At 39.6% G+C, this 17330-nt stretch overlaps 1 protein-coding gene across 4 annotated transcripts in view; it reads right to left on the bottom strand.

The window, feature by feature from the left end:
• Positions 1-284: 284 nt before the first annotated feature.
• LOC101857210 (putative tRNA (cytidine(32)/guanosine(34)-2'-O)-methyltransferase) overlaps positions 285-17330 on the bottom strand; it is an 18432-nt gene continuing 1386 nt past the window's right edge. For all 4 annotated transcript variants that reach the window (XM_013088299.2, XM_005108780.3, XM_005108781.3 and 1 more), the window contains exons 2-11: positions 13354-13500; positions 12750-12819; positions 12264-12366; positions 11769-11847; positions 11139-11191; positions 6603-6656; positions 4029-4131; positions 3378-3461; positions 1367-1470; positions 285-607 (exon numbers count right to left, since the gene is read on the bottom strand). In XM_013088299.2, the coding sequence (XP_012943753.1) occupies positions 302-607; positions 1367-1470; positions 3378-3461; positions 4029-4131; positions 6603-6656; positions 11139-11191; positions 11769-11847; positions 12264-12366; positions 12750-12819; positions 13354-13474 (1077 nt within the window). In that variant the 5' untranslated portion in view covers positions 13475-13500 and the 3' untranslated portion in view covers positions 285-301. The remainder of the gene's footprint in view (positions 608-1366; positions 1471-3377; positions 3462-4028; positions 4132-6602; positions 6657-11138; positions 11192-11768; positions 11848-12263; positions 12367-12749; positions 12820-13353; positions 13501-17330) is intronic.

Raw genomic sequence — 17330 nt, 5'->3', positions numbered from 1 at the left:
ACAATGTATACTCAAACCTGCTCCAAAGGCCACTTGTCCAAGACAATCACCTGTAAAAATGACAACTTCCCACGTTCCCCCTTGTATTTTTTTCAATATTAATCTAAAATGACATTCAAGTGAGTTAAAGATGTCCACCTCTCAAAGATAGCCACTTTCTCCTTGACAATGGGTGGCCATCTTAGACTACTTGGACTGTATAAAATATATACAAATTAAGAAAGAAGAAAACAAAAACTGATTTGACATGGAAAGACTCAAAAAGATCAAACAAACAAACATGATTACAATTACAACAATTTTACTTTATTACCAAATCTCGTACACTCCCACTGACAGCATCAACATTTACAGTCTTTTCAACACTTTTCTGGCTGCTTCCCGATACAATGTCACCACTACCACTATCACCACAACCACCTACAGCACCTCCAGCTCCCAGTTGACCACTGTCCACTCCTTGCCTGTCCTCATCAGCAGACGTGAGAACCGAGGCAGATGGCTTGACCAGCCTGTCGGACCGACGCAGTTCACAGGCCTCCTTGTAGGGTGGGTTGATCGGGGACTGTGTGGGCGAGTGGTACGTGTAGCTCTCCCCCTCGCCCAGCTGAAACAGGAAGTTGTGTCGGGTCGTTTAAAAAACGAGAAGCACATCATTGACATAATAATGGCGGTCATTCGTTTGAGTAAAGAGAAGCACATCATTGACACAATAATGGTGGTCATTCGTTTGAGTAAAGAGAAGCACATCATTGACACAATAATGGCGGTCATTCGTTTGAGTAAAGAGAAGCACATCATTGACACAATAACGGCGGTCATTCGTTTGAGTAAAGAGAAGCACATCATTGACACAATAATGGCGGTCATTCGTTTGAGTAAAGAGAAGCACATTATTGACACAATAATGGCGGTCATTCGTTTGAGTAAAGAGAAGCACATCATTGACACAATAATGATCATTTATTTGTTACCCATAAGTCACATCTCTCACCTGTAAAGTGACAAAAAGTCAGAACTCTCATATGTGACGGTAATAGATAAGTCACATATGTCACCTGTGTCTCTCACCTGTAAGGTGAATAAGTCGTATTTCTCTCGCCTGTAAGGTGACAATAAGTCACGTCTCTCTCACCTGTAAGGTGACAATAAGTCACGTCTCTCTCACCTGTAAGGTGACAATAAGTCATGTTTCTCTCACCTGTAAGGTGACAATAAGTCATGTCTATGTCACCGTATAAGGTGACAAAAAAGTCACATCTCTCTCACCTGTAAGATGACATGAAGTAATGTCTCTCTTTCACCTGTAACATGACAATAAGTCATACCTCTCACCTGTAAGGTGACAATAAGTCGTATCTCTCACCTGTAAAGGATAAGTCATATCCGAGTCAAACCCACTCAAGTCTCCACAGGCCAGGAATGGGACAATCACACGGTTAGGACCTTCCAGATTGTTGAAATCCAAATCTGACAAAATTGAAATAAAAATCAGAAATATATTTACAAACAAAAAACAAAACAAAACAAAACTCCCCATTTATTGATCCCCATGTGGAGATTTGGTGTACAATGGAAAACACATAATTCGTTTGCTCTGTTTGTTGGAGTAAAGAGAATCACACCGACACAATAACTGTCATTTAGTGCTGGGGAAAAGAAAGAACAGATTTTTTTTAAAAAGAAAAGAAGTGACACCTACCAGTGGCTTCCTCCAAACACCCGCTAAGCTGGCTTAAGGACACACACACTACTGAACCCACAAAGAAGAACACAGAACACATCATAGCCACTACTACAATACTTTAAGTTTGAAACATCAATCAACCTTATTTTAAAAATCCTAGAAATATGAGATACGGCCTTCTGCAAAGAGTATTTTGTTCAGTTCAAGGCATGTCATGTGAAGTGAATGTTTAATTGCGTCCTTCGCTTATGAAGATGACCATGACTTCACAAATTGGTCTGTTGAAGGTGACTATGGGTCCGGAGACGGCTGATTAGGTCTATCCAGGCTCGGAAGGTTCGCCCACAATGTGGGCACGGGTAGTCTGCTGTTGGACTTGTGGTGGAAGCAGGTCTTGACTTGTGCACATTGCGTTTTTTTTGGCTTCAGCGGTGCGCTTGGCCTCTGCTGCTTTAGCTCCCTTCGTAAGACTGCAGCGCCAAGCGGGATGATCCAGGGACAGCGTTTCTCACCAGTCGTTCAGGATTCCAAGTTCCTTTAGTGAGACTTTGAGGCAGTCCTTAAAACGTTTTTTTCTGCCCTCCAACTGAGTGCTTGCCATGAAGCGGCTCTCCATACATCAACTGTTTGGGCAACCGGCTGTTCGCCATTTTGATCACGTGGCCAGCCCATCTGGCTCGCGTTTTGTGGAGGATGGTGTAGATCCTGGCGGCTCCGGCTTGCTCTAAAACAACAGTGACTGGGGCTTTGTCCTTCCATCAGATGCGGAGGATTTTACGGAGACAGCTCAGGCGGAATCGATTGAGTTGCTTGGCGTGTCTGCTGTAGACAATCCAGGTCTCGCTGGCGTAGATAAGGATGATAAGAACAACTGCCCGGTAGACCTTCAGCTTTGTGGAGCGGCTGAGTCCTCTGTGCTCCAAGACATTCTTGCGAAGCCTCCAAAAGGCGCTGGCCTTGGCAATTCTATTGTTAATTTCAGAATCTATATGTACATGAAAGCGTGCTGCCTAGGTAGGTAAAGTGGTCAGCTGCTTGGAGTTTCTGTCCCTTCACCATGATTTATGGCACTGTGTATGGTTTGTCCGGGGGCTGTTTGGTACATGACTTCGGTTCTCTTGGTACTGATGGTGAGGCCGAGTTGTCACAGGTTAAGGCGAAACAGTTAATTTCATTTTGCATACACTCTTCTGTGTTAGCGTTGAGTGGATTGTTTCTTTCACCCTGGTAACGGCCTGGAAGAGCTTGAAGTTGAACGGCCTGCCGTCGGTTCTGTACCTGATACAGACGCCATCTTCACTGTTGAGGAAGGCATCTGTTAGCATGGCAGAGAATACCATGCTGAAAAGAGTTAGGGCAAGGACGCATCCTTGTTTAACGCCATTGGTCACACATGTCTGACTCATCTCCATTCCCTAGCACTTTTTCCATCATACGATCGTGAAAGTCTAGTAAACATACACACACATACAGACACACATGCATGCACCCAAGCACACGTTAACACCTACATCCCTCACAAACGAACACACTCACACAAGCAGGCATGCACAAACACATACACACACAGATCGTGATATCATTTCTTCAGTAAGCAACACAGTATTTTCAAATCCTAGTTTTAAAAACTTTTGAATCAAAGTCAAGAAAAAGAAAGACGACAAAAATCACGAGTAAGACAGACGCTCACCGTATTGCTGATCTAGCAGAGGGTTGGACATGTTGGGGATATAGCCCTCTGGTGGGGAGTAACCCTGGCATACGACAAACGCCTCTGTGGAAGGGAAGTAACCCAGTAAAACAACAATGTACTCAGGGTGAACTGGTAAATGTTTGCTTGTTTGTTTGACTGTTTCTTTGTTTGTTTGTTTGTTTGTTTGTTTGTTCGAGTAAAAATGTGCACACCGACACAATAATGATTGTGTAGTGCAAAGATAAAAAATAAAACAAACAAACAATAATGAAAAAAATGAAGAACCTACCAGCAACGCTCTCCAACCATCAATTCACAGAAACTTACACTCCTGATCATGTGTACACCTTTATAATAGAATGGGGGAAAATATTAATATTGGGAGTTTCAAGAAAGAGAGAGACAGAGACAGAGAGAGAGAGAAAGAGGGGTGGGGAAGGAGATTGAGAGAGAGAGCAAGAGAGAGAGAGACAGACAGACAGACAGAGAGAAGTGAAACGAGGGGCAGGGAGGGAAATTGAGAGAGAAAGAGCGAGATAGAGAGAGAAAGAGAGAGAGCGATGTAACAAAGGTATAGGTAGACAGAGAGAGAGACAGATGTAATGAAGGTGGGGAAAGATAGAGAGAGAAAGAAAAAGAACAAGTCACCTATACTGGAGTTGCGACTGCTCCGAGGCTTGAACACTGTGACCTCCGGGAAGAAAATCTTGAGTTGTGCGTACAGTAGCGTGACATCCTTGCCCCGGAAAATCTGAAACAAAATACCCACCGCTACGTCAAATGTGCTGTTACTTACACCCCCCCCCCTCCCTCCAAAAGAGCAACAAATTACACAAATTAGCCATTTTTTCTTGGCCTTGGGCATCACTCTAGAATCCCCCTTGAGCATAATGCTCGGTCCCGTTTCAGTCCCTACATTTTCTTTGTATTGACTTCACGGAGTTCCCGAACACTTGGAACACGCAATACTCGAATCTCGAACAAGTCCACTTCGCATTCTCAACTAAAGACCCGGCTTTACAGTGTTTCCTTTCTATTGTTACAGCCAAAACGTGGTCCTTGTCTCACCATGAAAGGCTGGAGGAGGGGGGGCGGAGAAGAGGGATTGAGGAGTGATGCTGACCGCACGGCATGACTGGGTCGCCACGTGTGCAATCTTGCTGTGGGACGCGTGCGGTGCAGATGGTAAGAGGTGTAACTTTCAGTTAGTCAATGCAACAAGAGGAAAGGAATGACATTGGAGTCGGTGGTGTACACGTTAGATTTTCTGCTTTCCACTTTCATTCATCTTCTTGCATTCACACCATCAGCACATTCGTCAAGGGAGCTAACCATGTTAATTGTTTTACTGTTCTCTTTTATCTCCCTTGATTTTCTCTCTTTTTATTATCTTACTATTTGGGACTTTCATGGACATGACGAATTACGGAAATCTCGAGCACTATTTCCAATCCCCGACGGATACAAATTACGCGTGTTTGACTGTATGTTTGTTTGAGCAAAGAGAAGCATGACAAAAAGAATAGCTGTCAATTCATCATCATCATCATTGAGAGTCTTGTCTGGAGCAGACATTGGCAGTTAAGGTTCTCCACTCCTTCCTTTCAGTCAAGGGCTGTCATTTAGCTGTAAAAAAGCAGAAAAGACAGGCAGAAACAACAAAGGGAAAGAAAGCAAGTAGGACATACCAGTGGCACTCTCCAACCAGCTGCAAAAATGGTTTGTTCCTTGAAGAAAGAATGATAGAGTGAAGATGCCGTCCCAAGAATTATGCTTTTTTTTTAAAAATAAAAAAGTACGCTAAATAACTGACTGGGCAACATGTACCGTATACAGTCCGTGCCGGCTTTAAGCATGCCGGCCTTAAGCACGTTTCGGACTCAAGCACGATAAACGGCTCTTACCGAATTTTTGCTATATAAATTACACGCCTTTAAGCACAGTAACTTCGGCTTCAAGCACGCTTCATTTACAAGACAGTCAATATTTTCATGATGACCCATCAAAGTTCGAACACAGTTTACACCACAGCAGTGGAGTGTGTCAAGAGAAACACAAAGAACGCAAGTGATGGACACACACACTCACACGGGCGGAGAGGAAGGCAGAGAGATGCACACAGCCGTGCGCGCGGACATAGGTTCTAGCCTAGGCCTAGGGCAAAGCTACCCACGACCAAAAAAAAATACAAAGAGAGTTGGGGAGACGAGAAAGGGAGGTTGGCAGCGATTTCACCTTTGACCCTCGCTATCCATTAATCCTGATTGTGTATCACGCGCGAGGTGGGAATGAAGGCGGTGGTATGAGTGGCACAGCGGGCAGTGGTACGCACAGGCAGTGTGTTACAGTAGGCCTAGTGTGCTGTATCGTGACTGGCCGTCTGAATTAAGTTTTCATTTCCCATTTGACCTCAAAACAAAAACAAACAAGAGAACAAAAAATACCAAGGCGGGTGTCTAAATGACAGTGCATACTTTTGCGGGACCGCTATAGGCCTGCTTGCAAACAAAGGGAAATAGCACGGGAAATTTTCAACATGAAAATCTCTGGATTATGTCTACTTTGCACTTAAGCACGCTTCGGCTTTAAGCACGCTTAAGCTTTCTCCCGATGACCGTGCTTGAAGCCGGCATGGACTGTATTCAACACTTAACCTGCTAAAGCATATCTCCACATAACTACACTGACACCCTTACATCAAATGACATTCAACCAATGCTGCTAAAGAATTCATCCCACCACTTATTTTTGCTCAATTCACACCGTCCTTTACTTTTGCTCATACTTTTCTATTCATATCATCAGTGCTACAACAGTCCTGAGGAAATAGCTCACCCACATCCCCACTCATATAAATTAACACGCCCACATGAACTGACCTTTAACATGCGCAAGGCCAAAGTGTTTACCCCTCGACTTATTTTTGTAAATATATTTTCCTACTCTGCTGTCACCTAATACTGGAGACTGGGGTGTAACAGTTAGGCTCTCTGCCGCTGCACACAAAAGATTTGACTGTGATTTTGTCTTACACTAAGGAAGTATTACATTGAGTATCTCTGTTAATGTCTCCCACCATCCCACCAAGCCCAAGGCGGTTTGGACAGGCCGGGTCAGAGCAGCCCATCTCTCAGCCGATCTAAACCATGTAGAAAGGGGCTAAAAACATCTACAATCATTACAATCAATCACAAGCCATGAGGAATGAGAATTCGAACCAACCTTGGCAACAAAAGTCCCGCCTGACTTGAGGACATGAGTGGTGATGTTCAGAGCCTGGGAAAATAATAATGCACCAGTTGTAAAGATCAGAGAACACACAAGACAGGCATGGGCAAACTGTATCTTTGGTGCAGAAGTATCTAAAAAAAAAATTGTGGGCTGACATTTTCGTCTTCTTTCATCATTCAAATCAGTGAGTTAGAGGGGGTTTTTTTGCAAGAAAAGCTTTCAAAAGCATAGCATTATCAATATGTGAGGCATTGTGGTGAAATCAGGCGCTCATCAAAATAATGAAATCAGAGAAATCTGCATTTTTTGGCCAGTTTGGATATTTTTAACGAATTTTTGTTTTTTGGCTCAACACCTTGTACGCCCATTTAAAAACACTTTTATGTTTGGATTTTATGGAAAAACATTGATTAACTCATTCGCTACGCCGAGCTGTGGGCAGCGGCGCGGCGAAAGTGACTTCCTTATGGCAAGCCGCCCCTAGCGGCTCGAGAACTGATCTATAATTCTACCTTATGTTTTATTCCAATCCACATATCGATGTTAAAATAAAGGTTATAATATAACGCAAATCGGAAGTTTTGATTCAGTTTTGAAACACAATTTTGAAGTTTATGCGACTTTGTTTTATCGCGAGGCCCAAATTATAGCCCAGACACCAGTCTTAGTACTTTTACACAACAAAATGTATAATTTTTTTGCTTACTAAAGAAATGTAGGACTCTTCTTTAGAACATTTACACTATATTTGTGAAATGGACTAAAATTGCGAAAGCTTTGTTATTGAGAAATCAATATTTTTCAGTGTAAGATCTACATTTAGATCTAAATTGTCAAAATATTTTTTATCCCCAAAATCATTACTTTTGTGAGAAATTACAAAAGAAGTACGATCCAGAAATGTGTAGGTTTATTCCAAATCCAATTCTGAATAATTCCATATAAGATACGTGTGTATTTTTTCAGTATATCTTGTCCTTTTTTCAAGATTATAAATTATTTTTTACAATATTGGATGTTATGATCCAAATGTACAAATTGTGTGGAAAGTAAGGTAAATAACTGCAAATTTTTCAATATTTTCCAGTTCTATATTCATTTATGGTTATTTTGGTGCATTATTTGACTAGGGGCAAAAATATTTTGTTTAGTTTCACCAAAGGTGTTCAATTTTTTAATTTTCAAATTTCATCCACATCCAATCAAAATTGTGTTGCATAATCGTCTCTTACAGGAACCAAAGTTGAAAATTACACAAATAAACATTACAGTTGTATTTTGCTAATCATACTGAAAATTTCGGTGTATAATATCGTCGTCCATCTCACAAAAGGGCGTAAGAGCATTTTTGGCATTTTTCAGGAGAGCGTTTTAAAGTTTTGGACACTTTTTAAGTTCTTGCTGTGGCGTAACCGTTTGCTTTTTCGTTTACATTTTGGGCAAGATATTAGTACAACCACCGATTTATCATTCCCTATAACAGTTATAGATATTGCGTCATCATTTTTAAAGAAATGGTCTAAAATAGCTGATACGCCTGTTTGTGAGAACATAATTATGTCCGTAAAGACACAAGATTGACAATACGCCACATCGTTTGGTAAAAGAATATAAGAGAAAATGGATTTTTTTTCTTGATTATTGAACAGGTTTATCAACTCAATATGCCAAATTGATCAATTTTGGGGAGTGAAAAACGACAAGAAAAAGAAAATGAAACAGATTTGGGGTCTCCACGATATGAAATGTAAATAACTTAAAGAGTCAAGCTTTCTTACTTGTCTTCAAGGTATTATAAGAATTTGCACAATACAATGAGAATAAAATTACTAGTACTGCACAGATCCTTTCATTCAGGACTGAGCACCATCCTTAGACAACAACAATATTAGTAGAAAGATAAATTCTGAGCATGTGTAATGAATTTGTGTAATACCTTATAAATGTTTTAGCCCATAATACTTTGTTTATCAATGAAATATTGTGCAAGTGTTTGTTTAGAAGAAAGATAAATGTGGCAGATTTAGAAGAACATTGTGTGTTCCTCCAGTCTGATGAAAAGGTGTACTTGGCTATTGGGAGTTTTTTAGGCTGTTCAATGGAATGTCTTTGACTTGATTTTTCTGGGGCTTAAAGATCACTGTTTGGTACTGTGGGTTTGTAGGAAATAAATAGTTATTGAATAGTCTCTGTTGAGCCTGTTCCATAATATCACTTCAGTTTATGATTATATTGCAGCTGGAAGCATCTTCTTTGAGTTTTCTCACTTTGGCTTTTCCGTGGATGCGATTGTTCAGCCTTTGTTTTGTCTCCTCTTCAGTTCAGGTTTGAGAGCTAGTCCTTTTAACTGGAAACTGACCTACAGCAGTGATGTGAGTCAACAGCGGGGAAGCTCACAATATGAGCATTAATAAGGGTGGGAAGTTTTTCATCTCTTTCTTTGACAGTTGCTGGGTATCATCATCCTCTTTATTTTACTTCAATAGTTTCAGCTGATATTGTCTTACAGATGGCGGAATTCCATCGACAGTCAAGTAATATGTATTGGTCTTCTGTCCGTGAGAACAGCTCGTCCCTTTCATAGATTCAGAGCAGACAGTGTCACCAACGACAAACTCACGTTATAGATAATGGTCTTCAAGTCTGTAATATTGCTGGAACATTTCCTCGTGTGTTTCATTCGCAATAGTGTGACAGCTTCGACCATATTTCTTATAGCTTTCAAATTCATACCTGTCTCAAATCCTGTGCGCGCCAAAATGTGTTGCCGTTATAGGGCTAAGGAACTCATCTCCAAAATGTCCTTTGTGATTAGCTTCTTTATACTTATTGGACTGTGGACCTTTCTGAGCAGTCACTTCTTTGACAGCACCTTTTGTCATGAAATTTTCAGGTTGAGTACAATATCCAACAACGACCGAGTTATTCTCTCTGGCTTTATCCGTTTTCTACTCATGATGCTACGTGGCTTTTTTTAAAGACTACCACGAGCCTGTTTCTTCCACAAAGTGACAGTATGTATAGCACAGGAGCAATACACACCTTCACAGCTACAAATATGTCCTTCTTGCATGACACAGAAACCAGGTTGGAAAGACGGGTCAGCATCTAAATCGTCAATATAATCAGAACTTTCTGCAATACTACATCTTTGGGGACTCATGGACCAAATTGAAACTTTTACTTGTAGAAAATATTTTTAAAAGTTGATGTTTATAAGCTTACAAATGAGCTAAGATACTATCACTTTATGGGTGCATGAACATCAAACGCTGAAAGCAAGGATGGAATTTAAAGCACAGGTACCAAAAACAACACTGTCAACTTAAACTAATGGTAAGGAAGCGTATAAAAGTCCCTCAATGATGCAGCGAGAAAGAATCGCAAGACTACTAAACATGAAATGAGATGCATCCCCCTCATTTACAAGCGAGAAAACAAAAGGAAACATCTCATACCATGGCGTATGCGGTCACATGCCTCCGTATATATTCTCACAAAGGGGCGTAAGAAGGCATACGCCTCTATGTGAGATGCAGTTTCCTGCCCGAGAGCTATAGGGCTAAATGTTTTTTGCTCATAACTCCGCCATTTTTAAAGCTATCGATATGCCGTTTTGAGAGAAGATAGATCTCACTACCGGACATACCATGGTGGTGTTAACTCAAAACCGGTAATTTTGACGATACGCCCTTTTGTGAGATGGGTGACGATATGTTGATATTAATATATACAATTTTTTCAATTGGGGCCCCAAAGACCTTTGAACTGCTCACTAGTCATCATCTCATTTCGACTTCCCGAAAAAAAATTCGTCCACAAGCCAAAAATAATGAGTAGCGAATGAATTAAATGCACAAAAAAATGTAAATTTGCAGTTTCCAATGACTCTTAAGCTATGGAAATCACGAAACTTTTCTCAATAATTTTACCTCTGAAACAACGCGACCCCCACTTCCTTCAATCGCAAATGTCTCGACTTCAAATAAAGGTAAAAGGATATTTTTTCATCGAAGGCAAGGCAAATAAATAGCCTTTAAGATGATACCAACAACTCCATATGCCCAAAAATTGACGATTCTGTTCATGAAGAATCTTTGCAAAATCCAGCAATGGCAAAAGCAAAATAAACTTACATCCTCATAAGTTTTCGAAATTTGTCAGATAAATTTTTAATAAACAAACTTTGATATTTCCTCAAGATGCACAAAGATGAGTCTCCATACACAAACTATTAAGACTACCCTTTCTCTTTCTCTCTCCGCGTCTCACTTTCTCTGTCTGTCTCTGTCTCTGTCTCTGTGTCTCCTCCCCCTCCCCCATTCCCAAATATCAGGTAAGGAGCAAACATAAAGTGCCATCTCTCCACTCAGTCCTATGCATTCTGTCAACCTCAGAAATTTTGCAGTAATCTGAATATTTCCAGATGGCCCTGGAAAGCAGACTTTTGAGGTAATAGCCCCAAACAAATAAATAAAGTCAAATACAGAGAAATCTCCTTCCATCACAAAGAACAAACCAACTTACAGCCAGCAGCAGCTGTGCTTGAATGTACTCGTCAATGTCATGAAGCCCCGTCACTGAAAGAAGCAAGGGGGAAAAAAATCAATTTTCAGAACCAACAAAACAGATTTTCACTCCTCATTTTTCTACAATTCGACATGTATCTGATGGCTTTCCTCCCTACTGGTGGCCACAGTGGCTCAGTCGTTTCACAAACACACACACATGGTGAACAGTACAAAGTCCAGATTTTCAAACTGAGGATGGGTGTCCAGTGGAGGTAGCTTTTTTTATTTTCTCTCAGTCTCAACTTTAAACCGCCAACAAACTATATAAATTGATTGAATAGCACATTTAAATGTGCCATCGAATACATTTCTTTTTATAGAAATTATTCATGGAATCAGTTTTATAAATTGAGTCTTTGAATATATCAGACAATATTTCTGGAGAAGAACAAATGCCATCCAGTGATTTTTCATTACATCGAAAAAAAACAAAGAACACGGGACTAGAGAGAATGACCTACTCATTACTGTGCAGAGGTAAAACAAAACATTTCTTTCTACATTGAAATAAAATATACACTAAAAGGGGGGGGGGGGAAAGAGATCAGAGAGACCTACAAAAGGGACTCGAACAAAACAAGCTCACCATCAGGGGCTCCGTCACACACCACCAGATCTGCCTGCTCTCCTTCAAAATGGCCGATAATGGCTTGAGCAGTTGATTTCTGTAATTCAAAACACAGAGTGGCTGAATATCTAGTCCTTGAAAAAACAAAATAACCCTCTAGCTAAATTTCTAAAACCAGCATGCTGTACAGCTGTGAAAAACCATGGTGTGTGTGTAAAATTTTGCGTATTGGTGAGGTATTTTGTACAGTAAAACCCTGATAACATGAACTTCACGGGATCAAACAATTTCTTCATATTAAACAGATTTCGTGTGTAAGGGAGGTTGCGATGCATAGAATAAAGAGAAGATTTCTCTTTAAACAAAGTCAACTGCATTGTGCTGTGTTGATGAATCACCAAAAACAGCTATTTGTCACTTGTGTACGTACATAATCCACTGTAAACCAAATTTAAGTTGGGTGGGGGGAGGGTGTCAATAAATTTTGTTGTATTTTTGTTCAGTATATTATACCTTGGTGATGTCTCCCTGTATCTGGATGACACCCGGTATAGGAGCCATAGCCTGGAGATCGACAGCCACAATTTTGGCATCAGACTCGGCTCCTGCAGCACCCCTGGAACAAGATGGAATCATCTGAATAGACTCTGGGGTATTTGCATAACAAAAAAGCCAGTGAGTCAAATAAAAAGCAGGATGTCTGCTCCCCAAGGAGGTGACATAAAAAAGCAATACCGGTTTGAATTGTTCTAAAGGAATATGAGATGATACAAACTTGACATAAGTTTGGTTTTCTTTTCCCTACTCAATAATTCATAAGTTTTGATTAATTTCTCAAGTAAAAGATAGTTGCAGAAATCCAGCATCAAATAAGCTTTCTTATGCAGATGTGCCTCTTCATACTCAAACAAACAAATCCTCTCACCTTAAGTCCTCAGTTCACGTACATCAAAACCACCTCACATCTTACTCACCTGACATCTAAATAATTTAACTCACCTCAGTTTCTTGGCCAGGACTTGGCTCCAGCTTCCTGGTGCAGCGCATAGGTCAACCACTTTTTTCACTCCTGGAGAGTCCAGATGAAAATTTACATGTGATATACAAAGAACAATTATGTTAGTAAATTAAATGTTTTATGCCTTCACTGACACAATTAAGATCATTATGGAGAAAATTAGATTTTTTACTATTAAAATGTCCACTCATATTATAATTATATCATCTAGCAACAGGTCACATACACACTGAGCCCTTAGTCTTTGAAAAGTCATATCAATATTATCTCGAACTGTACAAAAAATAAAGACACCAGTCGTGCATAAAAAGGAACAAGCTACCAACTTCAGCTTCATTACCTTATACATCACACGCCTCAAATATTTGCATAAAATTAAAGTCAAGAGCAAAGATAAACGTGCCATCTATGTGGACAAGCAAATGTAACTGTGGACTTCACAGGCTGGCTTCATAATTCAGGGGTTGGGGTTCAGGTTCTTAGCTTCTAACGGGACAAAACTCAGGAACAGCAACACGTTCCGGGAGCACAGCCACAATGAGCAAAATCAAATTTCAGTCTGCCAGAAGAACAGTGTATCCTTACCTCCAAATATGTCGAAATCATCATTGATTTGCAGTAGTTTGTAAGCACTCCGAGCTCTCCATCCCTCTTCTTTTGCTCTTCGGTAGTAAACGTCCCGTTTATCCTTTGAAGATCTGCCCATGATTCAAGAAGTCAGCAAACCCACATCTGCAGAAAGAAGGTAAAAAAATTTTAGAAAGTGTTCAGCGACCCAGGCATGATAGCTGGTAACAGGATCGAGAACTGGATTCAGGTGTCAAAGGTGGATAGAAACGAATGTGCGTGGCATCGCCATGATATCAGGCGCTTGTCAAAGTAAATAAATTAATCAGAAACCGACATTGTACTGCCTGTTTTTTAAATCAAATTTATGTTTTGGGCTCAATATCGTTTATTTCTTATTTAAAACAAACTAATCTGTGGATGTCACTGAAAAATGATAAAAAGCACAAAAAAATAAAATTCCACTTTCCAAGGACACTACAGCTTTGGAAGTCACCAAATTTTGGCAGCCATTTTTAAGCTATTTTCACATCTGACATAATGCATCCCCAGGCACCGTCAATCACAAAAATCTCTACTTCTATTCAATACAGATGGATTTTTTTTTCATAGAAAGCAGGGAAAATGAACAGGCCTTAAAATTGTGCTTTCATCCAGGATTCTTCTCTGCTCCTCGCAATCATTTCCTATTTAGTTAACAACTGCATTTGGCAGCTAACCTTCTATCTGGAAGAAATTCCCCTATCCACTATCTTGGGAAGCACTGGGTAACACACAAGTACCCATACTCATGTTTGTCTAGTACCCCTTTTATAATTGTTACTGAAAATGTTATAAATGTTCATTTTCCCTGCTTTCTATGAAAAAAAATATCCATCTGTATTGAATAGAAGTAGAGATTTTTGTGATTGACGGTGGCTGGGGATGCATTGTGTAAGACAATTCTTTCTTAACAAATTTCAAAATGTAAACTCCTGCAAGGAACTTTTTCGATTATCTGATCAATTATTGGGAAGGGAGAATTGTACACTGTTTCCACCTGGAACTGATAAAGAACTTTGTTGTAATTTTCTGCACTTTTTCAATGATAAAATTGAAAGAATAAGAACTGATTTAGACTCTGATATGTTAGATGTAAATACAAATATAGTTGTTGATGAAAATCTTGCAATTATGAACAAATCAACATTGAGTGAATTTAAAGTGGTATCAGAGAAAGATGTCATTAAGTATATCAAAGAGTCCCCCGCTAAAACATGCGACTTAGACCCAATACCCACTTCATTGTTAGTTACCTGCATCGAAGATCTCGCACCATATGTTACTCGTTTTATTAATATGTCACTCACCACTGGAATCGTACCTGATCTTTTCAAACAAGCCATTGTAAAACCTTTACTTAAAAAACAAGGTCTTGATGAAAACGACATGAGAAATTTTAGGCCAGTTTCCAATCTAAACTTTTTATCAAAAATCCTGGAGAAAATCGTTTTGTGTCAAGTTCAACAACATCTAAAGGCTAATGACATGGAAGAACCTTTTCAATCTGCTTATAAAAGGCACCACAGTACGGAAACCGCTCTTTTAAAGGTATCATCAGATGTTTTAAATGAAATCGATAATAAAAAAGTCTGTGTTTTGGTTCTGCTTGATTTGTCAGCGGCGTTCGATACCATCGACCACGAAATTTTACTAGAGAGATTGGAAAAGTCATTTTTACTATCTGGTACTGTTCTAATGTGGTTTAAATCATATCTAGACAATAGATTTATGTCAGTGAAAATTGGCAATGATGTGTCAGATAGTTTACCTCTAAAATACGTAGTTCCTCGGGGTTCGGTCCTTGGTCCTGTCATCTTTACAATGTACACGTAAAGTCTGTTATCAATAATTTCTTTATATGCCCTCAATTACCATCTTTATGCAGACGATACACAGCTGTATGGATTCACTACAACTGACAATGTACACAATCTCATAGATAGAATCGCCAGATGTATCAATGATATAAGAAAATGGATGTTCAAGAACAAATTAAAATTAAATGAGGATAAGACCGAAATATTATTTCTTCGTAGCAGCGCATGCAATGAAATCGACAATATCAGAATAAACATCAATGGCCACGAAATATCAGCCCAAACTAAAATAAGAAATTTAGGTGTGGTGCTAGATCAAGATATGTCAATGAAATACCGTGTATCCAATCTTTGTAAAAATAAATCTATATCTCCAGCTGAAGAAAATAGGGAGCATTAGAAAATATCTATCTGTTGGTGTCACCAAAACTTTAATAACATCACTTTTATTGTCAAGGATTGATTATTGCAATTCCTTACTGGCTGGTGTACCTGATGAACAGTTACAACAACTACAAAGAGTACAAAATATTGCTGCCAAAATAATTACTAAAAAACTAAAGCATGATCATGTGACTCCTATTTTAAAAGCATTACACTGGCTCCCAGTGAAAGAGCGTATCATATATAAAATCTGTTTAACTTGCTACAAGTGCTTAAATGATTTATCACCGGACTATCTAAAACAGCTTTTAACACCCTATGTGCCTCCTAGAACGCTCAGATCATCATGTGACAAAACAACCCTTGTTAAGCCTAAAATAAATTACAAATCATATGGCCAACGCTCTTTTTCATATTTTGCCCTACTTGTTTGGAATAGGCTTCCAAAAACTATCAGAGAAGCAGAAAATCTAGAAATTTTTAAGAAGAAACTAAAATCATTTCTATTTTCATCATATTTCGATTAGACAGAATGCATCCAAGCTGTAGATCGTTGTGAGTTTGTTTGTGCGTATGTGCATATGTACGTATGTGTGTATGTGAGTATGTACGTGCGTGTGGTGTGTGCGTGAGTGAATATGTGTTTGCATGAGTATGTAACACTATGTACCTTTAAAATTGATTTGTAAATCCATTATATGTGTCATGTTAAGCGCATAGAGCATTGCATAAGTGATGCGCTATATAAATGCAATCCATTATTAAATTTAATTATTATTATTTTTATTAATAGTGAGACACAGGCTGTTCTCACCCCTGGTGAGAAGAGCCACTTCCAATTTCAATTTCAGCATGAGGCCTTAACCCTCGTCCTGCGGGGCCGAGTTTATGTCGCCCAATAAGCCTATTTCGGCACCTCGTCTTCGTTCTAGTCCCACGTCAGTCTGGCCCCTGGATCAAGCAATGCGTGCCGAGTATCATCTCCCGTTCAAATCGGGTCCCGCGTCAGTCTGCTTGAGTTTGTGGTCTTCTTCTAGAACCGCCAGCGTTCGTTCGTAACCGACATACGTCTCATTCAAAACACGCCAAGTTGGTAGCTCTAGATGTTCGTCCAATAAAATTATAGAACAAATTGACCCACTTAGACATGAGGAGCTCGAAAGGATCTATTAGTCAGGAAACAAGACTTTCATTTTTCTATACAAAATCTTTCAAATGAGCTTGATTTTGAATGAAATGATACTACATGATAAAAAATAAGCTTGTTTGATAGTTTTGAATACCATTGTGCAGGTAAAAAGAACAATTTGAGGCAAAACATTCGAAAATTGACCTATATTATCCCCTTTCGAACCTCAGGTCATTCATAACAACAAGAGCGTCTAAAAAGGTTATAAATATTCGAAAGGGCGTAGCTACTCGTAAGGTCTCATCAATTTATGAGAGGGGTTTATTTGTGTGTTCGTAACACTTTATAAATAGAAAGCTATCAGATAGATATGTAGTCTAGATTGTTATTTTCATCATCAATTAACACACTCCCACAGTATTCATGGCGACAACACACGTTTCCAGGCGTGCTCGCTGTACACCAACAGTACACACTGAGTGAACCAGGCAGCCTGCCCAGAACGTCCGACCTAATCGGTTGCTGATAAGATTCGCATCTCAGCCAAAGAGTCTACATAATAAGAGGGGCCACTCCTCTCTTTGAGCAAATTAAAAAAGTGTCCTCAAAATTCGGTGGTGCCC

This window comes from Aplysia californica, unplaced genomic scaffold (assembly GCF_000002075.1).
Source record: "Aplysia californica isolate F4 #8 unplaced genomic scaffold, AplCal3.0 scaffold00719, whole genome shotgun sequence".
Taxonomy (NCBI): domain Eukaryota; kingdom Metazoa; phylum Mollusca; class Gastropoda; order Aplysiida; family Aplysiidae; genus Aplysia; species Aplysia californica.
The sequence above is the reverse complement of the archived record's forward strand: the minus strand, read 5'-3'. Positions and strand labels throughout refer to the sequence as shown.